Source organism: Meleagris gallopavo, chromosome 6 (genome assembly GCF_905368555.1).
Source record: "Meleagris gallopavo chromosome 6, MGAL_WU_HG_1.1, whole genome shotgun sequence".
Taxonomy (NCBI): domain Eukaryota; kingdom Metazoa; phylum Chordata; class Aves; order Galliformes; family Phasianidae; genus Meleagris; species Meleagris gallopavo.
This window is the reverse complement of record NC_139409.1, coordinates 45,268,915-45,288,564: the sequence shown is the minus strand read 5'-3', so window position 1 is coordinate 45,288,564 and position 19,650 is coordinate 45,268,915. Positions and strand designations below refer to the sequence as shown.

At 38.1% G+C, this 19,650-nt stretch overlaps 1 protein-coding gene across 3 annotated transcripts in view; it reads left to right on the top strand.

Annotated features, from left to right (window-relative positions):
• Positions 1-19,390, top strand: part of TRANK1 (tetratricopeptide repeat and ankyrin repeat containing 1) — a 50,830-nt gene extending 31,440 nt beyond the window's left edge. For all 3 annotated transcript variants that reach the window (XM_085226574.1, XM_085226575.1, XM_085226573.1), the window contains exons 15-25: positions 422-621; positions 1,090-1,227; positions 4,644-4,787; positions 5,476-5,632; positions 6,193-6,281; positions 7,896-7,999; positions 9,585-9,717; positions 10,667-10,812; positions 13,236-16,303; positions 17,209-17,310; positions 18,501-19,390. In XM_085226574.1, coding sequence (XP_085082700.1) covers positions 422-621; positions 1,090-1,227; positions 4,644-4,787; positions 5,476-5,632; positions 6,193-6,281; positions 7,896-7,999; positions 9,585-9,717; positions 10,667-10,812; positions 13,236-16,303; positions 17,209-17,310; positions 18,501-18,613 — 4,394 coding nt within the window. In that variant the 3' untranslated portion in view covers positions 18,614-19,390. The remainder of the gene's footprint in view (positions 1-421; positions 622-1,089; positions 1,228-4,643; positions 4,788-5,475; positions 5,633-6,192; positions 6,282-7,895; positions 8,000-9,584; positions 9,718-10,666; positions 10,813-13,235; positions 16,304-17,208; positions 17,311-18,500) is intronic.
• The last annotated feature ends 260 nt before the right edge of the window (positions 19,391-19,650 follow it).

Sequence of the window (19,650 nt, the reverse complement as noted above, 5' to 3'; positions counted from 1 at the left end):
AATTGCAATTTTACAAACAGTCATGCTTAATGTATGTTTTGTCTGTTTGATTTGAAGGTAACTTCTCAAAAAGTAATCAGATGCACTTGCATGCACTTCCTTTCCTTCCTGAAGTTGCTAGATTTTGCAGGATTGATGAGCTGCTTCTACTTTTCTTATTAGTTTTGCGTTTGACCTTCATTTTGTGAGGAGGGCCTGCTAAGTCTTTGTAGCAAACTTTCTGATCTTTACAGGCTCAAGAATGAGGTCTAGTCAAAATATCAGAAACATGAAGTGGGCCTTACAGCTTCTTTCTTCTCTCACTCATGTTTGTTTTTGTAATTAAGATCAAAATTTTAATAAAATCTTTTAAAAGTGTCTCTTGCAAGAGAGTATGAAACAGTCTGATTGAACTTTAAAATCTATATTCTGCTTATTGTAGGTATTCTCAGCCTTGCATCTGGGGTGGTTGATTTGCTTCAGTATTATTTCCCAGAATCTTTTGATCGGCTTCCAAAGGACTGTGGTCTCTTTGATGGACCAAAGCCTACAGTCTTGGAGTCCTGCAGTTTCAGTGACCTGGCAATTCTGCTGAGGGGCAACAAAAGGAAAACACAGCCTATTGAATTTGGAGCACATCAGGTTTGCTTTTCTTAGGTATACGGCTTTTTGCAGATTGTTCCAGCTGTGCTGCTAAATAGAAAATCACTTTATAGGGCTGCCCATAGGTTTTTGGTTTTTTTGTGTTTTTTTTTTTTTAATCCCTTCCGTTTTACTGATAAATTATGCCCTTAAAACTCTGAAATAGCTGTTTTATTGGTTTCTCTTTCTTTCTTCTTAATGCATTTCTGGCTCTATTTGCTCTTCATTGCATCAGGAGATTCTTGTCCCATTCTTTTCTAACTCCAAATTATCTTATACCAGATCTTCAACTGTCCCCTCATACCACACATTTGTCAGTCTTCTAGGGCAGCTTTGTGTAGCGTGCTGGAATGTCTCTGTTAAATGCTGCCTGGTTTTGGGAAACCTCTTGCATTATCTTGACATGTTTGTATGTCTTCTGTCTGTGGCTTTCTAACATGTTATTTTTATTAATATATTTTATTATAGGTAGTATTAGTTGCAAATGAAACAGCAAAGGAGAAGATACCCGAGGAACTCAGTTTGGCACTTGTACTGACAGTTTATGAAGCAAAGGGCTTGGAATTTGACGATGTGCTCCTTTATAACTTTTTCACAGACTCAGAGGTACTTCATTCTAATCCCTTTTCTGCCTTTTTTCTTAACGCGTTGATTTTACAAGTGATCTACTTGGCTTTCCAGCTGGGGGAGGAGTCACAGTTTCCTCTGAAGACAGGTAGTTTCATCACAGTAAAAAACGGACTCAGAGTTTTATGAAGTGAGCCTGACTTCCCTTAGTTCTGCATTTTTCTTCAGACTGGCTGTTGCAGTTTCAGGGAGAGCCTTAGGGATCACACTTCTGCCACATACCAAGAATACTGTTAGCTTGCAGCATGTCCCTCCTTGCCTGTGACCTGTTCAGGTCAGAGCAGTTGGAGTGACATTCTACTATCCTTGCATACCTTTTACTTTATACTAGGCTGCTGGGTCCTGAAAAAGCACATTAGATCCCCTACTTTGCATCACTACTGTGTTCACAGAGTGATTTTTTTTTTTTGTGTGATAGCTTACAGATTTGAAATCATTTGTCAGCTGGAGACAAATTAAAACAAATCGAATGCTGTTTTGTTTTGTTTTGTTTTTGTTTTAATTGAAGGTTTTGTAGAACAACTATGTTCAGAAACGAGTAGTGTGTGTGTGTTAAAAGGGAAGTGTGCTCTATAGCAATGTGTGGATTAACTCCAAAAACTTTGGAAGGTCTAACAGTCTGTAGCAGAGACCATCTTTCCTAGGATGGCCTTGGATGAAGAAGGCTTTCTTTCCTGGAGGTGCTGAGGCTTTTATCTACTCCCTTTTTCCCCTTTGTGGTTTTCCAGGAAGCTCAGACCCTGCCCAGGTTTTCCAGTAGAATCCAGCCTAGTGGAGGTAGAATATCCTGAGTTGAAAGGGACCCACAAGGATCGTCAAGTCCAACTCCTGGCTTCACCATAGGGCTACCAAAAGTCAAACCATGTGTCTGAGAGAATTGTCAGTCAGACGGATGCAACCTCAGGGCTCCCCACAGAGAGCTACTGACCACAGCAGTCTCACTTGTTGCTGAAGCATCACTGAACCTCTGTGGCCAGACAGTAGCCAGTATCCTTACTGGAGGTGCCTGCAGACTTATACACACCCATGACTGAGTTACCATGCAATTAAATATTCTGTGTGAATATCTCTCTTGCAGATACCCTTTGGGCTAGAGCTCTCAAAACAGCATTTCAGATATGACTAGCAGCAACTGAAAATCACAAGTGTATAAAATAAAACTGAGGGCAGCTTGCTGGTGGTTTTTCATAAAGTAACTATATGGTGAGGTGAAAAGAGGGAGCTTGAGGTAAATGACTTGAATGTGGCTTACTGAGATTCAGGGACATTGCGATACTGGCTGTCATAACAGACTTCTCAAAGTTGATATGTTTTGAATGATGTGAACTGAGCTTAGAAAAACAGGAACTAATAGCAGAATCCAGAGTTTAATGTGTTGGGCATTTTTCATTTAGTTAGACTGATCTATGTCAGACCAGGAGAACTGCTTTCATATAAATATTCAGTTTTTCAGCAAGTGGTGAGTATTTGAGTTGATTTGAGTAGTTAAACAAGCAGAGAAGAAAAATTCAGACTGAAGTTTTCTGATTTGAAAAGGTGAACCTCTGAACAGTTGTGAAGAAAGTGAATGCTGCTGTGTGTTTTTTTGATTTTGTTTTTATGGGGCTTGAAAATGAGATTTGGAATGAGTCCTGTTTTGAGATGCAGATTTAAATGAAGAATCTAAAAGTAAAAAATAGCCAAACTTCTAAAACCCCAAATTATTCCATTATCTGACTGTCATTTTATAATCTGCAACAGGCTTAGGAATGGTTTGACTGATAATTTATTGTAACCAGAATTTCAGAATGGGTGTTGCAAATGTCCTGCATTTTTGCGAGGTTGCTTAGGGTTCTGGGCTGCAGAAAACAAAGCTGTTTTAGCCATATAAGAGTATTTCTAAGTTTGTGGCACAAACTTAGCACTTTGGAGTCAGTTTTCCTTTAAACACCAAAAAGGAAATAAAATTAACATAACATTTTAGAATATGATTTTCTTTTTATTAGTTTTGTGGGGGATCAGGAACCTGCAAAAAGGTGTTACTGGGATCTGGCATTTATTACATGGCATGAGAGGGCCAACTGAAATCTGCTGCCATGCTGAATCATGATGAATGTACATTCGAGCAAGTTTGTGCACATTTGCAGGCTCATGTTTACTCACATGTACCTGTCTCACAATCCAATACAATCCAACCAGGCTCTTTTAGATGTTCCACATGAGTATCTTTTTGCTCTTCTTTAACCCTTTTTGTAATCCACAGCCTTTTCTACCGAGTCAGTGGTTCAGTGAAATGCCTCTTAAGTGCACCATCCAAAGAACAGCAGCTGCTTGCCTTTGCTTGCCTGGATACTGCTTGCTGTAGGTCTCCTTGGTGCTTCTGGGATGAGGTGAGTGAGTTGTGGGCCAGCCTGCCTGCAACTCACTGACTCACTGAGCTTGTCAGCCCTTTAGTACCATGGAAACTAGGCAGCTGCTCATCCTAATCTTCAGGCTTGGATTTATTCAACATTTCTTACATGGCACATTTTAGCACAGCAGTTTGCAACTTGTCAGCATTCTCCCAGTGTCTTCGAAACCCATCCCAGGCAGGGAGCAGGCACAGCGAATCTGCCTGCTGCAGTGTTGGGGTTTGTAGAAGAATCCTTGGCCATAGGACCACAGCTTGAGCCTTGTCCATGATGAGGTTAAGCTGTTGTACTCCTTGATGAGCCATCCATTGTAGGGGTGTATCTGCAGCTTTAGCTGCAAATTTATAGTCTGTCCAAGGAGGATTTCATGTTTAATATCAGATGATGACGACTGATATATGTGGTGCTATATGTGATTTGGATTTCCAAGTCTAATTCAGCAGTATGCTGAATTCACAGGAGAAGTACAACAGTGGCAATACACAGAGTCACAATACAGACATGATTCCTGTATGTTCCCAAACAGTCCCTGTTTGCTCCACTGTCCCAGCCTTAGACATCCACAATTGCTGGAAAGGAGAATAGCTTGAAGCCAGCTCAAGCCAATTACTCTCATCCAAGTTTGCTTTGTTTGTTGCTCTGTTTCTTTATTCTGTGTTCAGCTGAGTTGCTTACCTCCCCTGTGTTGGGCTGACAAGCTCAGGGAGACATCATTTTGTAGTAGCTATTTCAGGAAAAGTTGTAAGTTCAACCTGATGATGACCTGATACAGACATGTGTCTCAAAGGCTACTGTCTAATCTCCCATGTGTTGAGATGGAATTCCACTTTTTTGGTTGTCTTTAGGGTCTTCCTTGAGAAAATTGAGAAATTGTCTTCAGTTGTGGGGGTTTGTTGTTCACAAAATATGACCTTATCTTTTGCATTTTTGGGTAGTAGTAATTGCTGTATACATGTAACTTCTTTCTTTCTTTCTTTCTTTCTTTCTTTTTTTTTGATGTTTTAGGCTAGCAAAGAATGGAAAATCATTTCTTCTTACACTCCTGATTCAGATGTGCAAATAGGAAGCAAACTGCTAATTGAAATGCCTTTAGAGGATGCTACTACTGTGCAGAAGAGACCTACTTCTTTTAATGTAGAAATGTACAAGGTGAGTTTTTCATAACATTGGGAATAGCAAGGTTACACTAAACTCTTAAAAGTAGGGAGATTTCTTCAAGAATTACATTAATCTTTTAATTACATGTTTATTGAGGCTGTTTTATCTTTTTGGCAGTTCCTACTTATATAATCTAAACTTGATTTTGAAAGATTTTTTTGTGAATGCAATGTGGTAAGAAACAAAAACTGGACTTTTAGGTATATATACAGTGGTTAAAACAAATAGCAAAACATCTTGTCAGTGTTAATTATTACTGTAATCTGGTTTCAGATGATTGTCATTACTTCAAAATAAAGGACATTTTATTTATACTCACTTGAATCAGATATTTTCAGAATTGTACTGGAGAAAAAACAGCAAGTAATTGCAAAAGAGTTGATTAGAAACAATACAGACTGTCAGACCTGCAGCTACTAGATTTGTGCTAATAGTTGCTTGCATATTGTATGAACAATTGCTTAGATAGCTAAAAAATCATGTATTTCACATTTAGATTTGCTGAGTTGGCGATACTTTGTCATTCTGTGTACACATTCATTGTTTTCTTAAAACTGCAAAGTATGTCACTTTATCAGTAATCAGGTAATTTGGCATTTGTTTTACTATTCTTAAATTTTATTCTATTTTATTCTATTTTATTTTGTGTGTGTGTGTGTGTGATCATGTTCTGCTTCAGATGCTGAATGGAGAACTGAAGCAATTGTATACTGCCATTACAAGAGCCAGGGTCAATCTTTGGATCTTTGATGAAAACAGTGAGAAACGAGCGCCAGCTTTTAAGTATTTCATCAAAAGAGGATTTGTTCAAGTTGTCAAAACAGATGAAAATAAAGGTAAAGTAATATTAAAGCTTCCATAAAAGACAACCTACTGAATACTTTCTTGCTTTCAAGCTATATAATAAAGAATGCTAATTCTCTAAGAGGGACCATTGATTTTGCCCTGCTTTGATATTGCCCTTTCAAATGTGCACTGATTTCAGTGGGTCTTACTTGTTTGGGCTCTAAAGATCATTTGTATGTGTTAATAAATAACATAATTGCTAATTCATAGGTATAATATTTTCCTGCACAGTACTGAAGGTAGCTCATGGATTACCATGCTGGCTGAAAGATTTACCAAATGAGAGAATTTGGTTTCTATGAAGACAGTGGATTTACTTAGTTTTATCCATTAAAAGCAGAATTTTTATGGGCTTTTCAAAACTATTTGTTTATTTCCAGGACTGACTGGAAGAGATAAAAATGTATTTAACTCACAGTTACCATTACTGATGTGAGCACAAAACAGAGAATTTGGAACATTATGAGATATTCATCCTTAGCTTTTGTGCATAACAAGTGATTTGTATTTCTCTCTTCTAACATAACAGTTTTTTCCCATCATGTTCTAGATTTGGATGATAGCATGTTTGCTAAAACTTCATCTCCAGAAGAATGGATTGCACAGGGAGACTACTATGCTAAACACCAGTTCTGGGAGGTAAGAGCATGTGGTAGCATGTGCTAAAATAAGGATTCTTGCCTATTCTGAAACCTCCATTTTTTTTTTTTTTTTACATCTGTAAAAATTATCTGTAAACCTTTAGTGGCTCAATAGCAGTGTTTTTCTTATTTGTTGGTTTATAATTCTGTAGATGTCTACAGACAAATTATGAACAGGTTGCAAGAAATAAGCAAGGAGAGAGCAGCCTATTGTCTGTAAATTACAGACAGAAATGTGCAGGACAGGGAGGGGGAAACTTTTAATATGCACAAATTGAAGATGATTGGAAACAGTTGTCAGCAACAATACAAAGTACTGGAGCTCGTGAAACTAAACCACATGCATGGCACTATCATTACACATTAATTCCTGTAGGCACTTATTTGAAGTGTATTGATTTGGGAATGATCTCAGTGCTCTTCTAGGTTTGTTTGTTTGTTTTTCTAACAGTAATTAGGGATGGATACAAAATGCATATTAAGAAACAACATGTAAGAACTAAGGGAATTTGCTGCACCAAAAAATCTGGAAAAAGTGCAGCAAAATTATTGTTTCATTCCCTTACTATTTAAAGAACAAGGAGATTTTACACTTATTTACTTGCTAAATTGTTAGTTTACACAATTCAGATTGGACGTGACAGCAGACAGAGTGGAAATGCAGTTTTGAATACTTATTTTGGTGATAGCAGAAGGAAAGGTTCCACTTTTTGATGACAGCAGCATAGTTTTTTTCACTGAAAAATAGATACTTGTAAGAAGGCAAAAATTAAAATAATAAACTGCCTCTGTACAGATGGTATTTATCTCTCCTGAGAGGAAAAAAGGCAGTTTTCTAAATGGACAGAAACTTCATTTAAAAAAAAAAAAACAGTTGAAAAAACATTAATCTTGAAATCTGAAATGTAACACCCATATTATCTGCCATTCTCTTTTTTTCATAACCTTGTTTTTTTACTATCTCTGCTACACCAAAGGCAGTTGTCTGGGCAATACTGTGTCTGTAAGAATGGCTTGCAATGTGGAATTTCCAAACAGAATTAAACACAAAATTAATGGTTTAAATAAAGAAATATGATGTGGGGGAATGAGAAAGGTGATAAATAAGCCAGTCTTGTTAGGTGCACAGTTAACTCTCGATGATTCCCTTTAACTTATCACACAAGGGGACTAGTATGGTGAAATCATGAATAAACTTTCCACATCGTCTGATTTAACTTTGCACAAGTTGTTTTTCCTAGTTTTTATTAATAGATTTAACGTGGCAGATGCTTAGTGACTTACCAATTAATGATTTGGATCATCACTCAAAATCATGTGTGCTATTTGTGCCATCAGCCTCTCAGGAATTTTGCTTTTGTTGCTTCTGTGTCGATTTTATAAAATGCTTTCATTAAAATTCTAATTGTGATACGGTCTCACGTGAACTGACTTTAAAGCTGTTCCTTTTGTCCTGTGAATATACTGCTGTCTTTTCACCTTTTCCTTCTTCCACACACCCTGAGGTCTTCCTGTTTTCCATTACAGCGACTGTAAAATTAGGAATTGCTTTTATGTGATAAGCCACAGGTTGGATGCACATGGGTAAATTCTGTGTGTGATCTCATTCTAGGTTGCAGCCAAATGTTACCAAAAGGGAGGAGCAGCTGAGAAGTCAAAGCTGGCCCTGGCACATGATGCTGTTCTCAAAGTGCACTCAAAGAAAAGCAGTCCCAGGTAAGTATAACACGAGTGGGCATCATTCTGGGGTGCCAGACTCATGAATGTATGTTGGGGAGGATGCCCACCACAGCTGTGAGACCAAACTGGAGACCTGGAATAGGCATGTAGGTGAGGTGCCTGTTACAGCTTTTTGGGTAGTGAAGGAAACTGAAGAAATTGGAAAGTTCAGCACAGCTGCTGCAGGATCTGAGTTGCTGCCTCCTTTGGGAAGAAGTGAAGGCAATTGTAAAATGTAGGCTGTCCAAACCAAATGTGACCATTGCAGGATTCCATGAGAAAAAGCAACAAAATTTGAATTACCAGAAGAGGTTTTTTTTCTCAGATGAAGATATGAAAGCATATACCATCAGCAGTTCTCAATTTCAATTAATCCTACTACTTAACCAAGAAGAAGGGATGGTGTTTTACATTTGGGAAGAAAAACTGCTAACGAAGAGTGAGCTTTCATGTAAAATTAGTGTTTGAGTCAGTCTAAATTAAACAACCTGAACTACATCTGAACCAAAGAGCAGTTCTAAAAAGGGGACAGATTTTGAGATGAATCATTTATTTATTCTGTCAGCTGTGCAAAATTGCTCCAGGGCTGGACTGGAGAGAAAGTTTGCAGTTCTCTGAAGTCAAAGGCTGAAAAGCTGTTTGAGATTTGACGTGTGTAAGTCAGGGGAAAAAGCTTATAGCAGAATGTGACTAGAGCAGAGGAAGACAGCACTGAGGGGAGAAGAAGGAAAGTCTGTAAAAATGTTACGACTGGAATTTATTGAGGATTAGCTTTTTTAAAAGGCTTGTTTTATATTAATAGCACTGGCAAGAAGTACAAACATAGCCATAAAATTCTGTGATCAAAATTTGTTGAGGGGACTGAAATTTTTAGTTGGCTGTAAGCTGGAGTGCTTGTCAGATGGGCAGAATTTGAGAAGTTAGGCTTATTAGGATAACTTGTAAAATAAATCGACACAGGATAGGATGACATACAAGATGATACAAAGAAAGTTGGTGTAGAAGAAGATATGTTGACAAAACATAATAATGAAGGTGTAAACGTGACTTTCTAAAATTAAAAATGCTAATGCTCTTGCAAAAAACATGAATAAAATTCCTGCGTGCTCTATGGTATGAGATACCATATGAGATGTACAGTTCTGATTCCCTTGACTCAAAAATGGTGAATTCAAACTAGTTTTGGGAGGAAGATAGATAGGCTGCATGGACACCAAGAAGGCTTAGTCATATAAAACAAAGGCAGAACAAATGTGATTATTATCTTTAACGACACAGGGGCTAAACAGCAGGAAGGAGGAAGGAGCGAGTTAAGCTCAAGATGAGAAATTGAAACCATACTAGCCTTTACTATACCTGGTTTGAGAAATTTTAAAAGGAGCTTTTTACTGCTTATGAAATTCTGGAACAGACTTCTGGGCAGAGCAGTGTTGGTCCAAAATCCAGCTAATTGTAAAGTGATGCCTCATCAGTTTAATTATGAAGAGGAATGCATTATGTCAGTGTTGGTTGGATTCAGTTATAATCTTGTGATCTTAAACTTCATTTAATTTGAATAATTTTCTCGTATTTATTTCTACAGAGAAAAACAGATGGAATATATGACATTGGCTAAAACTTACTTGGAATGTGGAGAACCAAAACTGTCACTAAAATGTCTGTTTCAGTCAAAGGAGTTCCGGCTTTGTGCAGAACTGTGTAAAAAGTTAGGAAAGGTATTACATCCTTACCCTGTACTCTGCTTACCTCCTTCATTTTCCTACAGCTTTTTTTCCCTTCCAATTTGGTGCTTGTATGTCTCTATAGAATTTTCTTAAGGTGATCTATTTCAGAGCTCAGTGTCTTTCTGTGACATGGTAGTAGCTGAACTAAAACAGCTCCTTATGCTAGGCCATTCAAGATGAGCTCATTCACAAGGAAGCATTTGTCACAGAATAGCTTTAAGAGAAATGAAGAGGACAATGCAGTTAGGTAGTCTAGATTTATTTCTTTGGCTTTCCTCAAATGTCAGCATCAGTCATTTCTGCTTTGCAGTTGAAAGTTAATTATTGACTGATTTCACGAAATACAATCTGCTATTTCTCTCATATATTACTGTGATGATACTGCAGCTTCACTGATTGCAGACATCTAAATGGAACCTTGAAATTTGCATGGGTTAAGAAATGTACTGAGAACAACAATTTTCTAGGCTTGTGAGGATTTTTGTCTTTATCTGCAGTTTATTTCAACCAAAATATCTTAAAGTGATTGCTCCCAAATATTTAAAATTTAGGATGCAAGATTAAGACAGCTAGAACTGTTCTCTTTTAATTTACTCCTGTTGATTTTGATAAGTCTGAAAGTCAACAAAAGTAAGTGTGTTTTTTAATAACAGGCAACGGAGAATGGCAAATACTTCGTAAATCCTTAATTTTAAGTTCTAATTTTTCCAGTGCAAGTATTTTGAAGGCTTTTTAAATTTTAATTAAAAAAAAAAATCTCTTCAGTTTTATTGGTGGTTACTTAGTAAGTACTTGATTACGTTAAAGGGCTTTGATTACATTTTATTAGAGTTTGCTTGTGTATGAGACACCTACGTGATAGAGTTACTAATTTTATTCTATTCATGTAGTTTTGGCTGCTTAGAGCCCTTTGATTTCACTATTGACTTCTGCATTGCAGATGAAAGATGCTGCAGTGTACTATCAGAAAAACCAGTGCTACAAAGAAGCATCTGAATGTTATGAACAAATTGAGGAGTTTGATCTGGCAATTAAGATGTATTGTCAAGAGGAGCTCTATGAAGAAGCAGCGAAGGCAGTTGAAAGGTATCTTTCAATACTGTGTTGGAAAATAAATCTTTTTTCCATCTCCAACCTCAGCATAATACAGCTGGCTCTCCATAAGGTTTTAATGAGAATTTTGTCTGGTAACTTTGTTTTATATAAAGTTAAATTCCTTAACTGTCAGAATTCTCACTGGGGTCATGATAACGTGTAAAACATTCTACTGCATGGAAGCTAGTTTGATTTTCGTAGGATTCTTTTCCAATCCTGTGTTACTAGTCATGTAAATTCTTCTTTGACCAGTCCTCTGAACTAGGTTTCTATGGTAAATATAACAAAAATGTCTAATAATAGTAATAAATACTTCCCTTCTAAAGATGAGCAGTCATAGATTTAGCCACTTTGACATTGACTTCTGTAGGAGTGCAGCCATTAGATATATGTAATTCAGAAGTCATTGTGGCAATTGAACTATTTGTCTCTCAAAATCACTTGACTTAGAATGGAGAACAGTAAATGACCAACTTGCACTGCCTCTCAGACAGAGTCTTGGTTCCAGTCTCTGGAACATACCATCTCCCCCATCGTGTCTCAGGGCAATTAAGAACCATCTCACATTGTTCTTGATAAACTGATTTTATTAGTATCTTTTTGACAGAACTTCGCATCTTGCACCATCCTTGTGACTTCATTAGATCACTCTTGTGAAAACACTTCATTTATTGACCACACCATTCTTTACACCTAACTTCATGTATTTTTAGGAATATACACATCAGTTTGACTTCCAGCAAAACCTACAATACACACCACCTCTGAAATCCTTTGTGGTGCACCTTTGATAATTCCTGTGCCATGATAACTATTTCTTTTCGAAAGGACTAAAGCTGGTTTAGTATGTAGAGATAGTTTGGTCCAAAACTTCAAGCATTAAACTCACCTTACCAACTAATGACTTTTTTTTAAACCAACCTCCTCAAATCATTTTTATGAATTCATCATCAAAAGTACAAAAATCTGCACTCCCACATTTATCACAAAAAATTACAGCAATGAAAAGCTAATGACAATTTACTCACTGTAAGAGATTTGTATGGAGCATTCTTGTCTCAAAGTTTGTTCAGTGTCATCCATCTGAGACGTATCCTGCTTGGCAGGCCTTTGTGTTCAACGGCTACTCATAGAGTTGAGCAACCAGAAAGAACTGATTTTTGGCTACTGTCTACTGAGTTCTCAGGGCAGGTCAGGCTGCAGGGATTACAGGGATTATTGTGGAAAAGACAGCCACCACACAGTCAGTGTGCATACCCAGCAGCCTGCCAGGTGGCAGGCACTTGATTGCTAAAAGATGCAGCATGAAAAGCAGGCAGTACAACTGGAGACACTTACTCTTCAGGACATTGTTCATTCTCAGCATGCAAGAGAGAATCCTTTTGCAAGACTGGCTTATAGAGTATGTTAATAAATTGACATCAGCCACAAGTAATTAATAACTGAATGTTTCAAAGTATGTGTTTTGAAAGATGCAGCCAAGTACTTTGTTCAGGCACTCAGTAAGCAGCAAAGACTATGTAAGACAGAATTGAGTTTTCTACACTGACTAGTTTATGTTCATTTTGCAAAATACTATCTATTTTGGCCTTGTGGAGAACTGATTCGTTTTCAAATTTCATATAATCATTAAGATTGGAAAAGACCTCTAAGACCATCTAATCCAACTGTCAACCCATCCCCGCCATGCCCACTAAACCATGTCGCCCAGTGCCACATGTACACATTACTTGAACACTTCCGGGGGGGGTGACTTTGCCACCTCCCTGGGCAGCCTGTTCCAGTGACTTACCACTCTAAGAACAATTTTTTTCTAATACCCAACCTGAGCCTCCCCTGTTGCAACTTAAGGCCATTCTCTCTCATACTACTAGTCACCTCAGAGAAGAGGCTGACCTCCACCTCACCACCACCTCCCTTCAGGTGGTTGTAGAGAGCAATAAGGTCTCCCTGAGCCTTCTCCAGACTAAACAATTCCAGTTCTGTCAGCTGTTCCTCATAAGACAATTTTCCTTCTGGTCCCTGTTCATGTAAATAACCACTCTACATCGAGGCTGACTTTAACAAACAAAAGAAGATTATTACTGGTAAAATGTGACTGAAGTCATTTGTCAGCGTGGAGAAAGATTAATTAATGCTGTAAACCTCGTGATCTTGTTCTTACCAGAAGTTCTAATGTTCTTGTCAGGCATCCTTCTGTTGTTTTAACTAAATTCCTTTTTTAAATCTTTTGGGACTACATGATTGTTTTTTGCATGATAAACAATAATGATAGTTGAACTAGTTGTCCTTTTTCATGGAAGAGCGTCTAGGGGTAGCTATTTGTTTCTTGCTGGGGCAATTTTTAAAAATGCAGTGATTTTGTCTCTAGGTTGATCATCTATAGTAGTAAATTGATGTATGTTTTATTTCAGATATGAAGAGATGTTAAGTGCAAGAGGACAAATGGTATCCAAACTCTCATGTACAGCAAACCAGTTGTATTTGGAAGCAGCTGCAAAGTACCTAAGTGTGAACAGAATTGAGGAAATGATGCAGGTCCTCTCAAAACTTGACATAGAGGATCAGCTTGAGTTTCTGAAGTCTCGTGGATGCTTGCACCAAACTGCAGACTTACTGAAAAGAGAAGGTCGACAAGAAGAAGCTGCAAAACTAATGAAACAACATGGGTTTGCTCTTGAAGCAGCCAACCTCACAGCAGTAAAGGAGTTTCGTGCGTCTTGTTTGCTTGCTGCAGCTCGTGCTGGTACAACTTATTGTTCAGAGTCGGACCTGGTGGACACAGAGGTCATGCTAAGAGAAGCCCTTGAGCTTTGTGAACAAACTAATCAGAAATCAGGCATTGCCGAGGCTTTGTTTTTGCAGGGAGCTCTGAAGGGAGACTTTGAAAAGCTGAGCAACGCATACTTTCAGTTTCTGTCTGTGAATCATTCTGCTGGTGCAGTTGAAGTTCTCTTTGTGCTATCTCACTGCAACGCACCAAGCCAGGACATCCTCTGTAAGGCGACACATGGCTTAATGGCTCTCCTGGATCTGGTTAAAAGTTTAAAGAAAGCAACCACCAATGTAGAGAAAGATATGGTAAAGTCATGCTTTGCCTATTTTGGTATCGTCCCAACAGGTGACAGTTGTTGCCAGGTGTCTCAAAATGAAGCTGAACCCATCCTCAAGTTTTTGTTAGACAAGGCAAGTCTAAAAGAGAGGAAAACAAAAGGCAATTTTTCAGTAAGCACAGAGGCAGTAAAATCAGCTTTGAAGCAGCACTTGCTGAGCAGGTTGTGCTCTATCACCCACGAGTTACTGAACAAGCATTACCCCGATATTTGTATGAAGTTCATTGTTGGCTTGAACTGTGAGGATACAACCTGTAAGGATTTTCATAAGCCCTTATTGCGCCATGAAGCAAAGATGGTATTTCAGTGTAAAATGCATCTATCAGCAATATATGGACTGCTCTTGGAAGCCACACACACTTTCCCTAAAGAGCTGCTGAGTCATTGCAAAAGCCTTGATGGTCTTTTGACTTCTGACAAGTATGTATCATGTAAAGGCCTTCTGGAAACATTTTTCCCTAATCATTTCCACTTGAGAATACTGTCAGAGAACCCAAAGGCGTGTAAAGAAATACTGGGATTTAGTAACATTACTTCCAAACCCTGTCGAGCATTGTTGAATGAATACATCTCATTTAAGTTCAAAAATGAAGATGCTAGAGCCAGAAGAGAATCAAGTGACTTGTGGCTAAGTGCCATGAAAGTTTTTCTCTTATCTTCCGGATATCCTGAAGAATTTGAGAAGCTGCTTTTTAAGGAAGAGGACGATTATAACAGAGAGCTAAGCCTTGCTTTGTCAAAGGCAAAAAACTCCCCAAAGAGTAAAAGCCAAGGAGGAAAGATCAAAGGAATAGATGGCAGGCATGGCATGTTGCAACCTGACAAAAAAACTGAAAATGCAGGAAGAACACACTTGTGCTTCATTCGACTCCTTCAAAGTTCATTTGAGCAATTCTATGTTTATAAGAACCCTGAAAGCTGTAAAAGGCTGTTTTTCCGCTTTATGAATGTCCTGGTCAAGAAATGCACAAGGTACCTGATTCCAAGCATAGGAAATACAGTAATGTTGTTGGAATTCCAGTATATTATCTGTTGTGCTGTCCTGATGCGACTCAACAAGAATGTGACTCTGTGCCTTCCCAAGAGTTACATTGCTCTCGTTCATTATTGGGATTTTTTGTTCAGAAACAAAGGCCGTAGCAAAGAATTCACAGAGACGTTTTCCATTATACAAGACTATAGACCAAAAGACACACATGTAGCTGAACAGAATTTCAGATTTCATCTCTGTTACCTGGCAAAAATTTTGTGTGGAGTTCATGAGAATTTCAGCGTCCTTCTGGATGCTTTTGAGGATCCTGATTGTGTAACTTCAGGAGAGGCTGAGCGAACTTTAGTGCTGAGCTTAGTGATGATACTGAATGCTGACCAGGTGCAGAATTCTATGTGTAAGTATCTCCTAAGCCAACTCTTTCCTGAAATGAAGGCGATGCTGAAATCAATGAGAAAAGACTCACCCTCAAAAGTGCCTGTAAGATTACTAAAGGTCGTGGAACAAGTGGCTGATGCTTCAAGTGTAAGGGAAGTAGCTGCAAGCCTGCAAGAGCTTCTGATAGAGAGAGATGAGGAGTACCTATTTGACTGCCGATGGAGGTGGGACTGTGTGTATACTCAGGGGTATGCACCCATACGGGGTATCCTGTATGAAAACGTAAATTTTGACAGGTTTATAACCTCTTTGGATAAAACAGAATATGTTGATGAGATAGAGAAGGAACTCGAAAGCGATCAGTGCTTAGAGGACCAGAAGGATCCTCTGGAAGTGATTGCACTCAACAAGCAACAGAAGCAAGAGCAGAAAGCATCTGCTCTACGCCAGCTGTATCGCGTCTTCCATTTTGGTTTTGTGTGTATGAGGTGGAAAAGGAAGGCCTGCTGCAAAGCAGAGCCTGTAGCAGTGAAAGGAGAGGAATTTTTATCAGATATCTTCAAAAAAGCAGATATTGACCAAACCCAATGTGACCTCTGTGGAGTCAGATTTATCCAGAGCTCTGAGAACTATTTCGGCCAGGCTGAAAGTGTGGAGGCAGACACTGCTGAAGCTGTGACACCAACAGAAGAAAAGATGCAGGTGGAAGGAAATGCAATTACTGCAGCCAGCGAGGCTTATATTGAGCACAGAAACACAGATGAGCACAGAAATAATAATGCTGCCTACAAAAACTATGCTGACTTTTTCAGAAGAAAGATAGATCCAAAAATACGTGACGGACTGGACGTAGTGGAGGCCATTACAGAAAAGACTTACACTCAAGACCATTTAGCTTATAAAGAAGGTTCCAACTTATGCCAGAGAAAAATCAAAGAGAATATTAAGAAGATTTCAGATGCAGTAGAGGAAATCTATGAGAGAAAAGCCTGGGCTGAAGGTAAGACTTTTCATTTTTCTTTCTAACAATGAAATATGTCATTTGTGGCCAAACTTCTAGACATGAGCTCCATTCAAAACTCTTAATGTGGTCAAAAGAAATAATAAAATACTAGTTCTGGTACTTAGGAGATACATACTTTGATATGGAATTTCTTTCTCATTGCTTAAAGCATCATTCTACGATGATTTTTGCAAGCAAAATTGAATCACCGAGTGCGTAGCCTAGAAGAAAATTGTTTGGGGTACTTGCTGTGCAAAAGTGACATCTTACATCAAAATATTGTTACTGGCTTTAGCGTAGAAATCCAGCAACCCTGTCAAGTTGTCACTGTGATGGCTGACAGTAATGAAAAACTGTAGTGTTCTGTGTGTTCCTCAGCTCTTACCAGTACAATAAGTTAATCTGTAATTAAATGTTAGGTTATGGTCTTCACTTTACTGTGGAAGCTTTATCTTCACTCCTAACTGAAACCTTTTCAATATGGATAAAATGTGCAGATGTTGCTTGTAAGTTAGGTTTCTGCTCAGTGAACCATGACAGTTGTCCTTGTTGTTTGACATGTAGAATTTCAGAGGGATAATGAAAGCAGAAATTTTAATTCTCCAAAATAGATAAACCAGAATAAGTCCAAGAGTTTCAGGTACACCTTCAAAAGGCTGCACAAGGATGGAGAGGTGAGCTTCTGCCCTCTATGTTAGCAGTGTTAGTTGGCCTGGGGAGTAATACATACAGCCTCTTCATCCCCAGTAGTGACTTTGGTCTGTACATGAAATCACTGGAGCTGAAGACTTCTTGCTTTGCATCATTATTGTACACAAGTCTGTGTCAGCATGCTTGGCTTTTGGCTCCTGTCTGTCACTCAGCTGGTGTTCTTACAGAATGTTGATTGTGCTCCATTTCAGCTGAAGAAATAATAACTGAACATGCCAACAAATTGTTTGCTGTCGTTGATGAGGCTTATAAGTGGCTGAAGAAAATGGATTTACAGAGAATAAAGGAAGAAGGTATGTTTTGAAATTACACAGATTTCTGTGCCCTCTAGTGGTCTCTGTTTGGTAACGGTCTCTTAGCTTTACTCGCTTCACTCCCCTGGTCAGCAGTGCTGTGGGCATTCACACAGCAACACAGAACTTGAGGCGAGGAGAAACAGGCACCTCCACAGGGGGTTAGGGGAAGTGTGAGGTATTTGGTCTTCCCTCACAGCTGGCTGCAGGGCGACTCACATTGAGCAGGGCCCCACTGCTGGCACTCTGTGTGTCCCAGCCTGCATGGAGCGTGTGTGTGTGTGTTGTGTGTGCATACAGCTGTGTGTGTAGCTATGGCCAGGGGCAGTCCTCAGGATAGAAACTTCAGCGAGGGGACAGAAGAGCAGCTGTCTTCGTTTTCACCTATTACTGCTGCTTTTAACTGTGCTTCAGCACTGCTTTTATTGGCAGTTAAGTGGTCCCCGAGTTCTTGAAAACCAGTGTCCTAATAAAACTGATCTTCAGCTTGGTTTTAAGACCTCTGCAAAAAGAAAATATATGCAGTCAGATTTCTTTTGGTTTTGGTCATTTTACTTTGTAGTAGATCAAAAGTAATATACCTGGATGCTGTCAATTGCATCAGAGACCTTTTAGGCAAGTTTAAGACTTCATTGTGCCTACCCATATGTTTAAGGATAAGCACATATTCCAGTGATAGAATTGCAAAAACTGTATAAAAAAGCAGAAATAAAGTGCTTACAAATTGCACTGTATGTAAAGTACCAAAGTGGCTCTATTTTAGAGAATTTTATTCTGATAAAGCTTTGCGTTACAATTTTCTATTCCAATAATGACAGAATGATAAGACTGCATGAGAATGCTCTCACAGTCTTACAAGCAGCATTACATTCTGTCACTCCCTCTTTAGAAGTCAGTAAGCAAATGTATTGACTGCTGAAACTGAACCTTGAGAGGGGAAGGACACTCTTCTTACAAAAGCCAAAAGCTGTAGCATCAAAACAGATGTTGAGTGTAAAAATAATGACTGGAGCAGCAAGGCACTTTGTCATGTAAAACACAGTACTTAAACATGACAGTATGCGTATGAAGATATTTTGCTGACATATAAAATCCTAGTGTAGATTTTGTCATACTATTAAGAGAGAAAAGATGTCATGTCTTTCCATTTTGCATTAATTTCTTGTTTTTTTTTTTTTTTTTAAATACAGACTTTGTGCATGATAGAGACTTGGAAAATGATGTAGAAGATGAAAGCATGGCTTTTGAAGAACTTGCTTCTAAAAAGCCATCAAGAAAAAAAGGAAGATGTGGGAAATGGTGATCAGGAAAAATATGCAGCTGCTATTCTGTCCTCTGGTAATCTAATGTTAGAATAAAATATTAAGCTTATTAAAAAGAAAAATAGAATGTTGAGGTCAGAAATTGTAAGAATGTGAAGAAAAAGCAACTTACACTTGTGTCAGAATAATGATTTGTGCTGATGATGTAGCAGATAAAATCTATGACAGGACAAATTTCCTTTCAGATCTACATTGCTTCTTGAAAGTAACCAAAAGCCAAAGAAACCAGCAAGTAGGAAGATGCAGTCATGTTTTGGCCTTATCTCAGGGGTATTTTTCTACCAAGTCTTCATATTTTTTACTTCTCTGTTAATTGACATAATCATTCTTCTGAGCTGGAATACTCAGAAAAAAAGATAGTTTCTCTGATTTTAAGAGGTTTTAATTTCTGTTTTTAGATTACCGTTGTAAACTTACTGTCTCTTGAGTCCTGTGTTTGGAAATTTTTAAGTCGCCAGGTGAGGTACTTGGGATACCTCTCTTTTATATTTTTATAGACAAGAATGATCATTCCTAAGCTTGTTCATGTTTAGGTTTTTTTTTTTTTTTTTTTGACAATGTACATATTTCTAATTAGATAAGTAAGAAAATCATGAAGTTTCTTCTCTTTCATAAAGTTTTGATATAAACTGTTACCTGTACGTATTGAAATATAATCTCTCTTTTAAGAGTATTACATGGTGTTTTATAAATTTCAATCAAAGAAAGCCTTTTGTAATGTTCAATAACATTTTATAAAATTTGTAAGATGGTTAAAACTGTGTGATTTTGTCTTATTTTTGAATGCTTTGGGAAAGCCACAGCTGACTGAGCAGGGCACAATTTAGACCAGAGTATCAGTTCATGATGACACTATTTCATTTCTGAGACTTCAGCATCTCCAATGTGCTCTCATCTCCTCATTTTAGATGGAAGCATTTCTATGTTACATGTGCGTAATTACAGTGTTATTTAGCTGCTGAAATATTTTATCTTGAAAAGTGAGCTGCTTGTATACTTAACAAATTGTTTTAATAAT